The 13,914-nt window shown below is 49.2% G+C and overlaps 1 protein-coding gene across 2 annotated transcripts in view; it reads left to right on the forward strand.

The window, feature by feature from the left end:
- CUL1 (cullin 1) overlaps positions 1 to 13,914 on the forward strand; it is a 108,350-nt gene that overhangs the window by 91,875 nt on the left and 2,561 nt on the right. For both annotated transcript variants that reach the window (XM_032592473.1, XM_030308686.1), the window contains exons 10-19: positions 2,695 to 2,802; positions 2,888 to 2,994; positions 5,405 to 5,453; positions 5,824 to 5,955; positions 7,130 to 7,247; positions 8,354 to 8,430; positions 8,867 to 8,998; positions 9,864 to 9,956; positions 13,627 to 13,674; positions 13,754 to 13,836. In XM_032592473.1, the coding sequence (XP_032448364.1) occupies positions 2,695 to 2,802; positions 2,888 to 2,994; positions 5,405 to 5,453; positions 5,824 to 5,955; positions 7,130 to 7,247; positions 8,354 to 8,430; positions 8,867 to 8,998; positions 9,864 to 9,956; positions 13,627 to 13,674; positions 13,754 to 13,836 (947 nt within the window). The remainder of the gene's footprint in view (positions 1 to 2,694; positions 2,803 to 2,887; positions 2,995 to 5,404; positions 5,454 to 5,823; positions 5,956 to 7,129; positions 7,248 to 8,353; positions 8,431 to 8,866; positions 8,999 to 9,863; positions 9,957 to 13,626; positions 13,675 to 13,753; positions 13,837 to 13,914) is intronic.

Below are 13,914 nucleotides of genomic sequence, written 5' to 3' on the forward strand. Positions count from 1 at the left end.
CCTAGGGGAGGATAGGTCTCGTTGGTCTTTCCATGGGGGAATTCCTTGCTGGCAGTCAGTGGGACATTGATGTTTTTCCAAATTCTGAATCTGAGAAAAATCGTTAAAGAACTCAGGAAAAGAGAGAACAGCATCATTCTCCTCCAGGCGTGATGGTCCACACAGATACGTTCCTGGTTCGGAAGAGCCCACTAATGGCAGGGGCAGGGGGTGCTTACGGAGTCGGAGGTTAAGGCGGACGTCTCTGGGAACCTTGGTGAATGCACATGCCGGAGAAGCAACGGTCTGAAGGATCTTCTTTGTGGGTGATGCCGGGTTACAAATGGGTGTGCGCTCCCCTCTTACAAATAAAATACGTGTTAGTATGTTTATATAACATACTTCACGTAAATCCTTTTGAGTGGTGTTCCAAGAAACAGCACACGTTGGAGGCACAGTAAGTGCTTACGTTGGCAGTTTTGACATATGATTCTCTGTAATGCTGTTGACCTTAACCTTGAATGTTACCTCATTCAAATACTACCCAGCGACACTTACTGGCATTCTCCAGTGCTTGAATACTCACTGTAGGCTCAGGTTCTTTGTAAATACTTTTAACAGAAGAAATGCAAAGGAAAAACACGTGTATGTTGTGAGGTCGTTTGACATGAAATCAGAAAGCAGTCTCAAACCCAAATGAGCAAAACGCAATATCCATTTCAGTGGCAAACCCAAGATTAAGTCAGGCAGACAATATTTTTGTTGTTAAAAGAAGAAATGAGTTTATACGAAATAAGATGTATGCCAATTGGAAGATGCCTTCGGAGGCAGTTGTGGATTAAACCCTGAGGGCAAAATGGGAGACATTTTTCCACATCTGGAATAGTTACCATGAAACAAGATTATCTGATGGGGCAGTCAATGCTGTGTTGTAACATTTTAAGGTAGATAATTTTTAGATCTTACATATATTTTAGATTTAGATTTAGATTTTACATATATTTTAGGTAATTTTCATTTGGCAGTTATTTTGTATTCCCTTTTAACATTTTCTCTTACTAAATGTCTTATCAGGTAGAGGCCACTTTACATGTTGTTGACGTTATAGTCTTGTCACAGTGTATTCATAGTAAGGATAAACTTTGCATTTTTATTATATATTATTTTTTAACAGAGGACCTGTGAAACTCTTAGTCCAACCCTATCACAGGAAAACGATTTGATCTCAGTGCTTTCTCATTATTTTTTTAAAAAACATTATAAGATGGGGGTGCCTGGGTAGCTCATTCGGTTGAGCATCTGACTTCGGCCTAGGTCATGATCTTGCAGTTCGTGGGTCTGAGCCCCACGTCGGGCTCGCTGCTGTCAGCCTATCAGTACAGAGCCCACTTGGGATCCTCTGTCCCCTTCTCTCTGCCCCGCTGCCACTTGCGCTGTGCCCCAAATAAATAAATATATATATTTTTTAAAAGTATTACAAGATACAGAATAATTAAATTTGGAGAATTCTGGTTTCTCATCCCTGAATCCTGAGAATTCCTATCTGTCAGAAATTTGCAGTCACCTGCCACCATTTAAGCACCCCACCCTCGGGCCTCCTGTTTGTGAAGGGCCAGCCTCCGGTGCCCTCCTGGCACAAGCCGTCTGTCCATGGTGCTGCCTGCCCGCACCACCCCTCCTCCGACTGGTCCCGGTCCTCCAGGCCTTGTCCCTTCTCAGGGCCGTGGAGATGCCGGCTCGGGAGTCAGGCTGCCTGGGGTCCAGCCTGGCTGCCATCCCTAAAGCCCTTGGCCAGATGCCTGACTGACTTAGTTTTTTCACCTGTCGAGTGGGAATGCAGGCAACACTGACCTCATAGTACGGTTGTGACTGTCCCTTTGTGGGACTTGGCACCACGACTTGCAGTGAGTCCCCAGCATCAGCCGTTCTGTGGTTATCACTGAGGCTGGTCTCCATTGTGTCCCTGTCCCCACCCTCCCCTCCGTCTTCCCCACCCTCCTGTCTTCCTTGTGTGTCATTCCCAGGGCCTTTCCTGTGGCTCATCTTTCCATTGCATTCCTGTTACTTGTTTCTTTGTCCAGAGCTCCCACGTGCCCACCCTGCCAAGTCCAACCACCCGCCCCCTCCCCCCCCCGCCCGCCGCCCCACAACGTGCCCTGCCTATCTCCTGGGCCCTGGCCTGTCCCATCCAGTCCTGCGATGTGGTGGCGTGTGTGAGTCAGACCTTCTTCTCCGCCTCGTCTGACTCTCACACCCTTGCCCGCAATTCCTCCGACCTTAACCCTATGCTGTTCTCACATCTGCCCAGCCAAGTGCAGGATAACCGGCTGATTACTGAGCTTACTGGCTGATCGGTTCGCCCAGCAAAGTCCAGAATTTGAATTTTTAACAGCAGCAAAAATGGGCTAAGCAGACTATCACTTTGAGAAATTTTGTTTTCTGTGATCCTTTGGAATTTTCAAATAATTTGAGAAATCACTTTTATACAAAGCTTGAAATCAGTATTTAATTTCAAGTATAGGAATGTATTTTATTTTGTATCTGTAAACAAAATGCCTTATGTGTTTTGATGATGGAACCAGAACTATTACTTAGTCTTATTTGTTGGCATCTTTGAAGCAATTTCTAAACCTTACGGAATATTTTATAGTAGCCCATTAATATACCATTTAATCCCCAGTAACCAGCTTTTGTTTCTGTTTTCCCCCACTGGAGGACCCCAAGATGTATGTACAGACAGTGTTGGATGTTCACAAAAAATACAATGCCCTGGTGATGTCGGCGTTCAACAACGATGCTGGTTTTGTGGCTGCACTTGACAAGGTGGGTGTGTCAGAAGGAGTCTCTCCTGCGATGCAGGTGGCAGGGGTGGTGCGTGGCCTCTGACCGTGTTTTGTGTGCTCCACAGGCCTGTGGTCGCTTCATCAACAACAACGCAGTTACCAAAATGGCCCAGTCGTCCAGTAAATCCCCCGAGTTGCTGGCTCGATACTGCGACTCCTTGTTGAAGAAAAGGTATTAAGTGACATTGTGTTTTATTCTTAGTAAATCTATTTAAACTCTCAGCTTATATATGAGGAATTAAACTTTATATTACGTTTTACTTCTGTTGTAATTTTTGTACCTTTGAGAAAATACTTCAAACCTAATACATCTTCCTTGTCTCTTTGAAAGATACTTCAAGTCCTATACTCTAGGCCCAGTTCATTTTTTTTTAATGTCACCGTTGGGTTGGCTTTGAGAACTGCAAGCAGTGTGGCCCCTTTAGCTGAATCCAGTTCCGTGGGCTGGCCGAGCGGTGGTTACAAGGGCGGAAAGGACGCGGGAAGTCAGCGTCTCTCTTGTGCTCCCCGGTTCTCTGGGCCCAGCTCACTTGTGTTTCCGGGTGAGGCTGCTTTGGGAGCTCCCACTGGCCGTTCCTGACACGAGACTCAGCGCTACTGTGGCGCTTGCATTGTCGTTTGCGCTTCTAACGTTGATCTTCGCTTAATGAGTTTGTTTTATTGCCATTCTCTGTTTTCTCTCTGTTTTTTAAGTTTATGTATGTACGTAATCTCTACACCTCACATGGGGCTCCAACTCATGACCCTGAGCTCAAGGGTGGTGGGCTCTTCGACTGAGCCAGCCAGGGGCCCCTCGTGCTCTTTGTATTTCAGCCGCCAGGTTTCTCACCTGCTCTTCTTCCTGCTCAGGGTGTGTGTGTGTGTGTGTGTGTGTGTGTGTGTGTGTGTGCGCGCGTGTGTGTGCAGGTGTAGTGAGAGCTAGAAGCACGACCGGCGTGGGTCTCTGTGTGCCTTGTGCTTCCAGCATTCCGGGTTTTGCGCGTCTGTTTGGGTGTTCTTAGCTTCTCGTTTCTCGTTCACTTGGACGGCTCCTCTCGGTTCGGAAGTGCTCAAGGTTTGTCTCACTTTTCCAGAGTCTCTCGGCAAATGCTGCTGCAGGCGTTGTCCGCGCTTCCACACGGTCCTGGTTTTGATGTTAACGTACTAGCTCTCACGAGCTTGCGTAGCCCCCTTGCGAAAAGACGGAGAACGCCTGCCCGTACCGAGAAAAACACCGCGAACAAGTCTCTCCTAGAGTAGAGTCAGGGAAATCTTAAGTCAAATGTTAGCAAGCTAAATTTATCAGGGAACTAAGAATAATTCTCCAGAACACAGTAGCTTTCTAGCGATGGCTCAGTGGTGGCAAATTTAACGTAACTTACTGTGTTAACAACTGTGTGGTCTTCCTGACAGACATGGGGAAACCTTTGATGAGGTCACTAGCTAGCTCTTGAACTTTGCCAGAAAGCCGTTTCCCCAAGGCCAGTGAGAATGGAGTATTCGGGGGGTTTCCTCTGTTTCTTGCAGTGCTGGTCAGTGTAGTATTTAGCAGTTGTAGTCAGATCCATGCAGGTATTCTTTCCAGGAATGAACATGGCCTTCACATTGGAATGCCTCTTCTGACCTGCTGTTAACTTTTTTTTTCTTTAGGCTATTACATAAAAATCTTCAGTGTTTTTTAATTACATGTTTTAGTAGGCCCTCATTTCGTTTGGTGGCACTTGTCCCTTTTATGCATTGCCTTTTCCTAAGGGGCCCTCCCTCATCAAGTCTCTTGCTATGTTGTTGTAATTGAGGCTGGGGCAGCAGACAGACGGCAGGCCGCTGGGAGCACCACGTCCGTGAGCACACGCTCCTCCCGAGTGAAGGGGGCTCAGAAGGGAGGCTCTCCCGCAGGGGGCAGTGGCCCCGGCCTGGCCCTGTGAAGAGGGGGGCTGGGTTTTCTGAGCCATGTGTTCTTAGGTAGAGGCACCTCTCCAGAGCTTGGTTGGTGGCTGGATCATTCGATGTAAATTTATGGGGAATCTGTCTATGAGGGACTCGTAGACCCTGAAAAATTGCATTTACCCTGAAGTAACCTTTCAGTTAATACTTGTTCATAGAATAGAATGAATCAGTCGGTTGTTAAAGACACCTCTCTGTTGTGTAGACATAACCCCAGAGGAAGGTGGTGCTTTAGTGCTTGAGATCCTTTCATTATCTTTAATGTTTAGGCCACTGAAAAACTAAATGCCTTTTTCATTTTTTTCAAAGTTAGAGCATATTGTAGAAGGCCGTCGGCTTTTATTTATTTGTATTTAAATAGATCATCTGAAAGGAAAACTTGAATGTCTGGAGGAGCTTTTTATAAGTGTCTTCCGTTGCTTTTCATCTTGGATGTTGATTATTTTGTAAGTGGGTTCTTCCGCGGTAGTTTCAGCATAAGATCGCCACACAGCCGTAGGTAAGACAACTTTGCCTCTGTCTTCACGCGTTCATCTGAACAGAAGTGAGTGTTCGAGTGTTCACAGCCACATTCTGTTGTGTTAGCCGAGTGGTGCTTGCTCATTAACAACTGTTGGCTGATCTGTTTGAAAACAGTATGCCTTCTTTTTACATTTCAGTTCCAAGAACCCAGAAGAAGCAGAGTTAGAAGACACGCTCAACCAAGTGGTAAGGCGCTTGCTAACGCACCGTTCCCGGTAGCCATTTCTCTGCAGCCTTTAAGGTTATTGGTACAGGGTGTCTGGAATGTGAAAAGTCATTGGGTCATTTATTTTGCTTTGAATCTGTGGTTTTACTCCCTAAACTGAGTCATGAATTTTAGCATTTGTACTTTCCTCATTAGTGCCGAGTCTAGACCAAGTTAATGTGGTTTCAGTGGTTGACAAAAATATTTCAAGACTACGGGTGGTATTTGTAGCCGTCGTAAACGTTGGCACACAGGCCAGACAAAACAAAGCACGCGTGTCAGCTGCCGGCATGTGTTCGGTGACTGTGGCTTTTCAGTGCACTAAGTGTGCTCTCTCGGTGACTTCACTAGATGGTGGTCTTCAAGTATATAGAGGATAAAGACGTGTTCCAGAAATTCTATGCAAAGATGCTGGCCAAAAGACTAGTACATCAGAACAGTGCCAGTGATGATGCCGAAGCAAGCATGATCTCTAAACTAAAGGTAAATTTCATCATTTCCGGGGAAAAAAAAAAAGTTTTTAAATCGCTGTGAAAGATTTTCATTGTCCCAGGTTGTCGTCAGTGGTCTGTAGCTAATGGAGTTCAAACGGCACGGGCTGTCCTGGGCCCCGCATGCTTTGCTGACCATCCGCCCCGCCCTCGGGGGCCCCTCGGTTCCGTTGGCCGGGCTGTGCCACACTGGCCACCGGAGCGCCAGCTGGTTCCCACCCCCCCACCCCACCCCACCCCCCCACCCCACCCCACCCCACCCCCGTCTCCCCCCGAACTGCTCCAGTGGCTCAGCCCACACGTGTGTTGGGTCGACTTTGAGTTGGCGGGTGTTTTGTTTTGCTCTGGGTTTAGTTCGCATCCTCAGTGGTCGCATCCTCAGGAGGACAGAAGGCATCGGACTCCACCGTTGAGCACCTGTTTTGTCATTCAGCCACCTCTGCCCTCTGCCCTCTGCCTGCTCTTGTTTCGGTGCCTCCTGGCCTGCCAGGCGCTGTCACGTGTCTGAGACCTGAAATTACTGTCGTGTGGGTAGCTAATTCTGCTCAAGCTGCCGTAACAAAATACCACAGACTAGAGGCTGGAACCACCCAGGTCTATCCTCCCAGTTCTGGAGGCAGGGAAGACCAAGGTCGAGGGGCCGGCTGAGGTCGTTTCTGGTGAGGACTCTCTTCCCAACCTGGTGACGGCCACCTTCTCGCCGTGTCCTCACGTGGCAGGCAGAGAGCACGCTGGTCCCTTGTTACACGGGCGCTAATCCCATCACGAGGATCCCATCCTCGTGACTCCATCTAAACGTAATCATTTCCTCATGACCCCGCCTCCAGATACCATCACACTGGGGGTTAGGGCTTTAGCGCCGGAGTTTGGGGGGCACACGTGTCAGCTGATAACAGTGGGTAAGAGTAGTAAACAAAGTATGTCCTCTTCGCACTCCGTTAGAGACCCTTGCTCTTAGGTGCTCAGATGATACTTACTGTGTGAATAGTAGCCTCCTGGTTTGAATCTGCACATACTGATGCTGTGAGATGTGGTTCAGTGTTACTAGCTTCAGTAGTCATTTTCTACGGTTAAGCCTATGTCGTGTGTGATTTCCATCAGATTCCCTTATATACACTTCTGTTTCTAATAGAAATTAATGAGACGGTTGTCTGGGTTCATTTCAGCAAGCTTGTGGTTTTGAATATACCTCTAAACTTCAGCGGATGTTTCAAGACATTGGTGTGAGCAAAGATTTGAATGAGCAGTTCAAAAAGCACCTGACGAACTCAGAACCGCTAGACTGTGAGTACACACGTGTTTATGAGCCGCTTTTACAGGCAGTGTTCTTCGGGAAGTCCGTGCCCTATGTGGCAGGCGACAGAGATGACAGTGTTATGTGAGGGTGGTCGGTGCTTTGTCAGGGATTCAGGGATGGACGGACAGCAAGTGCCACCTCCCAGATGGTCTTCCTGAGTCGCGTGTGAGCCTAGGAGATGACCGGCCTCTCCCAGGGGACCCAGGGCTGAGCCCTGGGCTTTTCCACTTGCTGGCGTGGCCACCCCACCCGGGATATCTGCCAGCTCAGGGCTCCACACGGTTTAATACTTCATAAATTTCTTTAACCTTAGTTGGGATCAGTTCTTGCCTTTTTTTTTTTTTTTTTTGGTGAATTATAAGAGACTGACTTGGTGTATAGATTACAGAGTCAAACTAACCAAAGACTCCATGGCTCCCGATCGCTACGGTGCCAGGACTCGCTCCCAGGGCCACTTCCCCCCCCCCCCCGCCCCCCGTCAGGTCCGCTCTGGGGGATGTTGGCGGACGATGCAGACATCATTACTTGTTAATGTTGTCTTTTCACATGAAAAATGGGAATTTCATTTCTCCCCAAAGCTGAAGCGCTATTCCACTGTTAAACTTGGCAGTTCTGCCAGTGAGCTCGTCAGCTATTGGTACTGATGAGACTTTTGTTCTATTTAGTTTGTGTGACGTGTAGTGTTGGGGGGGCAGTGGTGTCGGCAGTAGTGGGCGTACAGGAAACACACCGAAGGTAGCTGTTCACGTCTGGGGATTTTACTTCCTGAGTTGCGGCTGCCGCGGTGTCCGTGCCCGGCGAGCTGGGGGCGCCTGAGCGGACCCCAGGCCGGCAGGGCGCTGACACACAGGAAGCGGGGCGGGCATCTGATGTCGTAGCTCTGAGGAAAAGAGTTTCTGGCTCTTTGACCTTTCACTACTTTTCGCGGAGTAAAATCATTTGACTGAAATACATCCGGTTCTTAATTTCCTACTGAAGCAGAGTGTTTTCATTCGGTGTGCTTCTTTTAATACGAAGCAATCCACGTTTATTTGAACGGCAGCATCTTTCAGTGTGGGACTAACCGTGTTCCTGCCTTTTCACCCCGCCTCAGTGGACTTCAGCATCCAGGTGCTAAGCTCCGGGTCGTGGCCCTTCCAGCAGTCCTGCACGTTCGCCTTGCCGTCAGAGGTGAGGGCGGCTCCGTCTCGCGTTCTGCTAGTGCCCGGCGGAACGCAAAGGGCGGCCTTGGCCGCGAGCCCACGGCGAGTGCGCGGCGGGCAGGGCGGGGTGTCCGGAGGCCGGCCTCCTCCGCGCCAGCCCACACGGCCCGCGAGCTGGCTCACGGACACGGAGCCTCGTCCGTGCTCTGCCGAACCCCGTGGCGGTGGCCGCCTGCCTGACCGTCAGAGTGCGTTTCCGCGTTCTCCTCTTGTGCCTCAACCGGTGTGCCTTGCAAGAGTCACACCCCCCACCCCCACCCCCACCCCCCGCCCCCCGCCGCTCGGGTTTCACGTTTATGTAGTGAGCGTTTTGTACCGTACGTTTGGAGGTGTGTTTATGTGGAAGTGCTGACTACGGACTGGGGTGAGATACGTATTCCACACAATGCTATTCTTTTATCCAGCTGGAACGCAGTTATCAGCGATTCACAGCTTTTTACGCTAGCCGTCACAGTGGCAGAAAACTGACCTGGCTGTATCAGCTGTCCAAAGGAGAATTGGTAACCAACTGCTTCAAAAATCGATACACTTTGCAGGTAAGATCACCCTCTGTTTCGGAATATATTTTTTTAGTCTAAATGAGGATAAGACAAGTTGTAGAAATTGGAATCCAGTGATTCGTGCGTCAGAATCTAGGGTCGAGCTTCCGGCGAAGTGCGGTTCTCAGAGTCGGAGGAGTTCGGATGCTTTCCCGCTGAGGGGCAGGTGATACACCGATGCCTCAGTTTTATTCTCCATAAAACGGGGGTGCCAGTGCTTATACCTTGGAAGTGACGTGAAGATTAAGTAAAATAATGTGTTTAATAAGCACTTGGCACAGATCCTGCCCGATGCACACTGCGTAGCTCAAAAAGCCAGAGTTTCCTGTAATGAATTACGACGATAGCCCTTTTCCTTTGGCAAAGCAGTTTCCTGCTAATATTGACCCTCGGTGCTCTCGGCAGCACTGAGTACTAGCGTGACTCCCATTTCAGTTCTACGGGAGAGGCTGAGGCCCGGGGTAACTGGAGCGGCCTCCTAGCGATCCCGGTGTATATGTGGCAGAGGGAAGATGTCCGTTAGGGTCTCTTCCCCTGAAGAGGATTTGTGTGTTTTACGCGTGCTTATGTAAATGAGCGTGGATGCATAAATAGTGTGTATTTGCGTAGACAAAACGTCTTAGAAGAAAGTTCCAAATTATTTTAACCTTCGAAAGGCGGTAAGTGACGTCTTTCGGGAGAGCGGTGCATCGCGGTGGAGCTGTGACACTTTGTGTTCTCTTTTAAATAGACCTGCTGTTGTGCGTGTTTTGCAAGAATTTGTTTCATACGTAACTTCTTCAGCCTTAAGCTGTGTATTTTTGGAGGCTTTTCCACGCATTTAAATTCCGTTTCTCTTTCTCTTATATGGGGGGCCTCGAAGGCATCCACCTTCCAGATGGCGATCCTGCTTCAGTACAACACGGAAGACGCGTATGCTGTGCAGCAGCTGACTGACAGCACTCAGATCAAAATGGTACCTTCCCGTTACTTGGCCCCTGTGACGTGTCCAGTTCCCGTCTCTTGTGAGCATTGAAGGGAGGGGGTGGGGAGACGGCGCGGAGGTCTCTGATTTCACACGGATGCACATGACCTGCTTTCGCGCGTTCCTTTAACCCAGCGTTAACCCTCTTCCCAGCTTAGCTTTTCCTTGGAGGCTTAAACGTCACTTGATTACAGTGTCTTTCTTCCTGTTTATTGGCCGTATTTTTTATTGAGCTGTATTTCACGTACATAAAATTCAGCATCTTAAAGTAGACAGTTGAGTGTTTATTCACAAGGTCGTACAGCCACCATCGCTGTCTCGTTTCCCGAACACGCCTGTCATCCCGAAAAGAGACCCGTTAGTCGTTAGCAGGAACTACCCTCTGCTCCTCTCCTCAGCCGCTGAGTCCCATTAACTTACTTCCTGTCTCTCCGGATTTGCCCGCTCTGGGCTCTTCACGATAATGGCGTCAGAGCGTGTGTGCCTTTGACTTGGCATGTTTCCAGGGTTTCTCCACGTGATGGCGTGTATGTTTCATTCTGTTACCGGCTGAAATACGTTCCAGCGTCTGCGTGGACCACGTTATGTGGACCCCCTCATCAGTTGGTGGGCCTTGGGGTTGTTTCTACGTGTGGTTATTGGGAATAACAATGCTCTGCGCATTCACATGCGCGTCTCTGTAAGAACCTGTTTTCAGTTTTCTTGGGTGGATGCCAAGGACTGGAACGTTCGAGTTGTGACAGATTTAACTTCCGAGCCACTGCCAGGCACCAGTTCACGGGCACACCACCAGCAGCATGGGAGGGCCCCCCGACCCTGGCTTCCTTTCTTTACGGCTATTATGGCCTAGTGGGTATGACGTAATACCTCGTCGGTAGTTTGATTTGCATTTCTCCGACAGCTGATGACGTGTCTTTTCGTGTTCTTCCTGGCCGTTTATATCTATTCTTTGGAGAGATGTCTATTCAGACGCTCTGCCCATGCCCGTTTTTTATTTGGGTTGCCCTTACTGTTGAGTTGTAAGAATTCCTTATATATTGTGTACCCAGAGCCCCTTTTTCTTTTGTCGCGCATGCCTTTAGGGTCAGGGCTAAGGAGCCGGGGCCTGATTCAGGGTTAGAGACGTAGACGTCTTTCCCCGTTGATTGGGACTGCCTTGTTGAAAATCAGATGGCCGTAGGTGAATGGGCTAATTTCTGGATTCTTCGTTCTTTTCCGGTGATCTGTAGTTCTTTAATCCACAGTGCCTTGTTGGCGGTTATTTTTTTTTTTTTTCCAACGTTTATTTATTTTTGGGACAGAGAGAGACAGAGCATGAACGGGGGAGGGGCAGAGAGAGGGAGACACAGAATCGGAAACAGGCTCCAGGCTCTGAGCCATCAGCCCAGAGCCTGACGCGGGGCTCGAACTCACGGACCGCGAGATCGTGACCTGGCTGAAGTCGGACGCTTAACCGACTGCGCCACCCAGGCGCCCCTGTTTGCGGTTATTTTGTAGCAAGTTTTGAAACAGAGACCTCCAGCTTTGTTCTTTGTCAGAATTGTGTTGGCTCCTCTGGGTCTCTTGCATTTCCATGTGAATTTCAGAATTAGCTGGTCTGTGTCCAAAAGAAGGCAGCTGTTGCTGTGATAGAGACGCATCAAAGCTTTGGGCTGCTTTGGGGGGTGTCCCCGTCCTGCCAGCGGGGGCCTTCCAGTCCGTGGCGTGAGCGGCTTTCTCTTTATGTAGGTTGTGTTTCATTCCTCTCACGTGTTTCAGTTTTGAGTGTGTAAGCCTGCACTTTGGTTCAATTTATTCCTAAGTGTTGTGTTTGGTACTTTTGGAAACAGAATTGTTCATTTCTGGATATGGAAATATAATTGATTATTGCATATTGATTTTATATGTTGCAACCTGGCTGAACTTTTTTTTTTTTTTTTTTTTTGAGGCTTCTTTAGGGGTTTTACAGTATCATGTCATCTGCAGATACAGCTAGTTTTACTTCTTCCTTTCCCTATTTGGATGCCTTTTATTTTTTCTTCTTGCCTGATTGTTCTGGCTGGAATTTCCCATGCAGTGTTGACTAGAGGTGGTGAGAACAGGCACCCTTGTCTTGTTCCTGACCTTGGGGGAAAGCTTCAGTTTGTTACTATTAAGGGTGACAATCGCTGTAGGTTTTTCTTAGATTCCCTTTATTAAAGAAGTTCCCTTCTAGTCTTGTTTTTTTTTTTAATCTTTCCATGATGAAAGAGTGTTGCATTTTGTTCAACTGCTTTTTCTGCTCTGTCGAGATAAAAATATGCTTTTTGTCTATTAATATGGTATATTATAGTCATTGCTTTTCTTACATCGCCACCCTTGCCTTCTTGGGGTAAACCCCACTTGGGTATGTATATGATATTCTTTATGCGCTGGGCTTGGTTTGCTAGTATTTTCTTGAGGAAGTTTACATCTACATTCATAGGAGTGTTATTGGTCTGTTCTCTTGGGATGTTTTTGTCTGGTTTTGCTGACAGGGTAACACTGGCCTTATTGAATGTCACTTAGGGAAGTATTTATTTTTTGTTTTATTTATTTTGAGAGAGAGCAAGCAGGGAAGGGTCAGAGGAGAGGGAGAAGCCCAAGCAGGCTCCAGGGTGCCAGCGCAGAGCCCGATGTGGGGGCTCGAACTCATGAACCGTGAGATCATGACCTGAGCCGAAACCCAGAGCCAGACAGCAGAGCGACTGAGCCACCCAGGGGCCTCAGGAAAGTGTTTATTTTTTGATGATGCTTCAAGTCAATCCAGAGTACATCTTCAAATTCTAATGACAGGGTGAATTTGCCCCTTTGTGTGTAAGAGTCTGTCTCATCTCGTCAGGAGGGCTGGACTCAGGTGGAGGCTCAGGCCGCCCTCGGCCCCGCCCCACGGGGCTGACAGGGCCATTGGCCTTGGCCTCCGAGCTCAGCACTCCCGTCAGGTCAGGCTCGGAAGTGCGGCCTCTGGTGGCGGCGCCGTGGATGTGGCCGGCAGTGCCCCAGACCTGCGGGGGGGGGGGGGTGTTGAATCTGGGCTGGTCACGTGACCAGAATGGGTGTCCATGAAGGGCGGGGGGTGTTCCGTGCGCCGGGGTAGGAGGTATGGGGTGCGTCCGGGGGACTGAAGTTGGGCAGGTGGTGGTGTCCACGTCACGGGGTCACAGAGTTGAAGGAGGAGGAGGCCAAGACCCGCCAGCTGCGTTTACAGGCGAGGAATCGGCCGGCGGCCCCGCGTGGCGCCTGGGGCTCCCCGCAGGAGGTGGAGGACGGGGTCACCACCGCCGAGTCCCTCGCGTCCATGAGCAGCATCCTCCGCCGCCGTGCGGGAGCCCTCGGACGTTGCTTTTGTGGTGACCGTGTCCAGGATGGACGGATAGGTTCCTGTAGTGACGAGATCAGCGTGGCTTCTAACGTTTGTAACTGAATCGGCAGTTTTTACCACGAGGTGGTCAGAGCCACAGAGGGGTTGGCTTCCCTTTGACGAGTAGGCGCTGGCGGTAGTGAACTTAGGGGACCTCCTAGTCACCACCTCCTTCTCCCTGGGTACATTCTCCTGTCTGGGGGGGGACTCCTGTGTTCCTGCCAAAAATCAACTATGAGGTCGTGTGTGTGTGGTTTGTGTTGCAAAGAAAAATGCGACTTACCTTTTTCTCTTCAATTGCAGGACATTTTGGCACAAGTCCTACAGATTTTATTGAAGTCGAAGTTACTGGTATGTCTGTGCACGTTCCGTGTTGAGCTAGACGAGAGCCTTTTCCTGAGATGATGTGGTAACAGCTGTTGTCCTGTAGGTTCTGGAAGACGAGAACGCGAACGTTGATGAGGTGGAATTGAAGCCAGACACCTTAATCAAATTGTATCTCGGTTATAAAAAGTAAGGAAAATCTGCCAGGTGGATGGTCCTGGACCACAGACTCGTCCCCTCGCGTCCCTGCGGACGGAGGCTGGGCAC

The sequence above is a fragment of the Lynx canadensis genome, chromosome A2 (assembly GCF_007474595.2).
Source record: "Lynx canadensis isolate LIC74 chromosome A2, mLynCan4.pri.v2, whole genome shotgun sequence".
Taxonomy (NCBI): Eukaryota; Metazoa; Chordata; class Mammalia; order Carnivora; family Felidae; genus Lynx; species Lynx canadensis.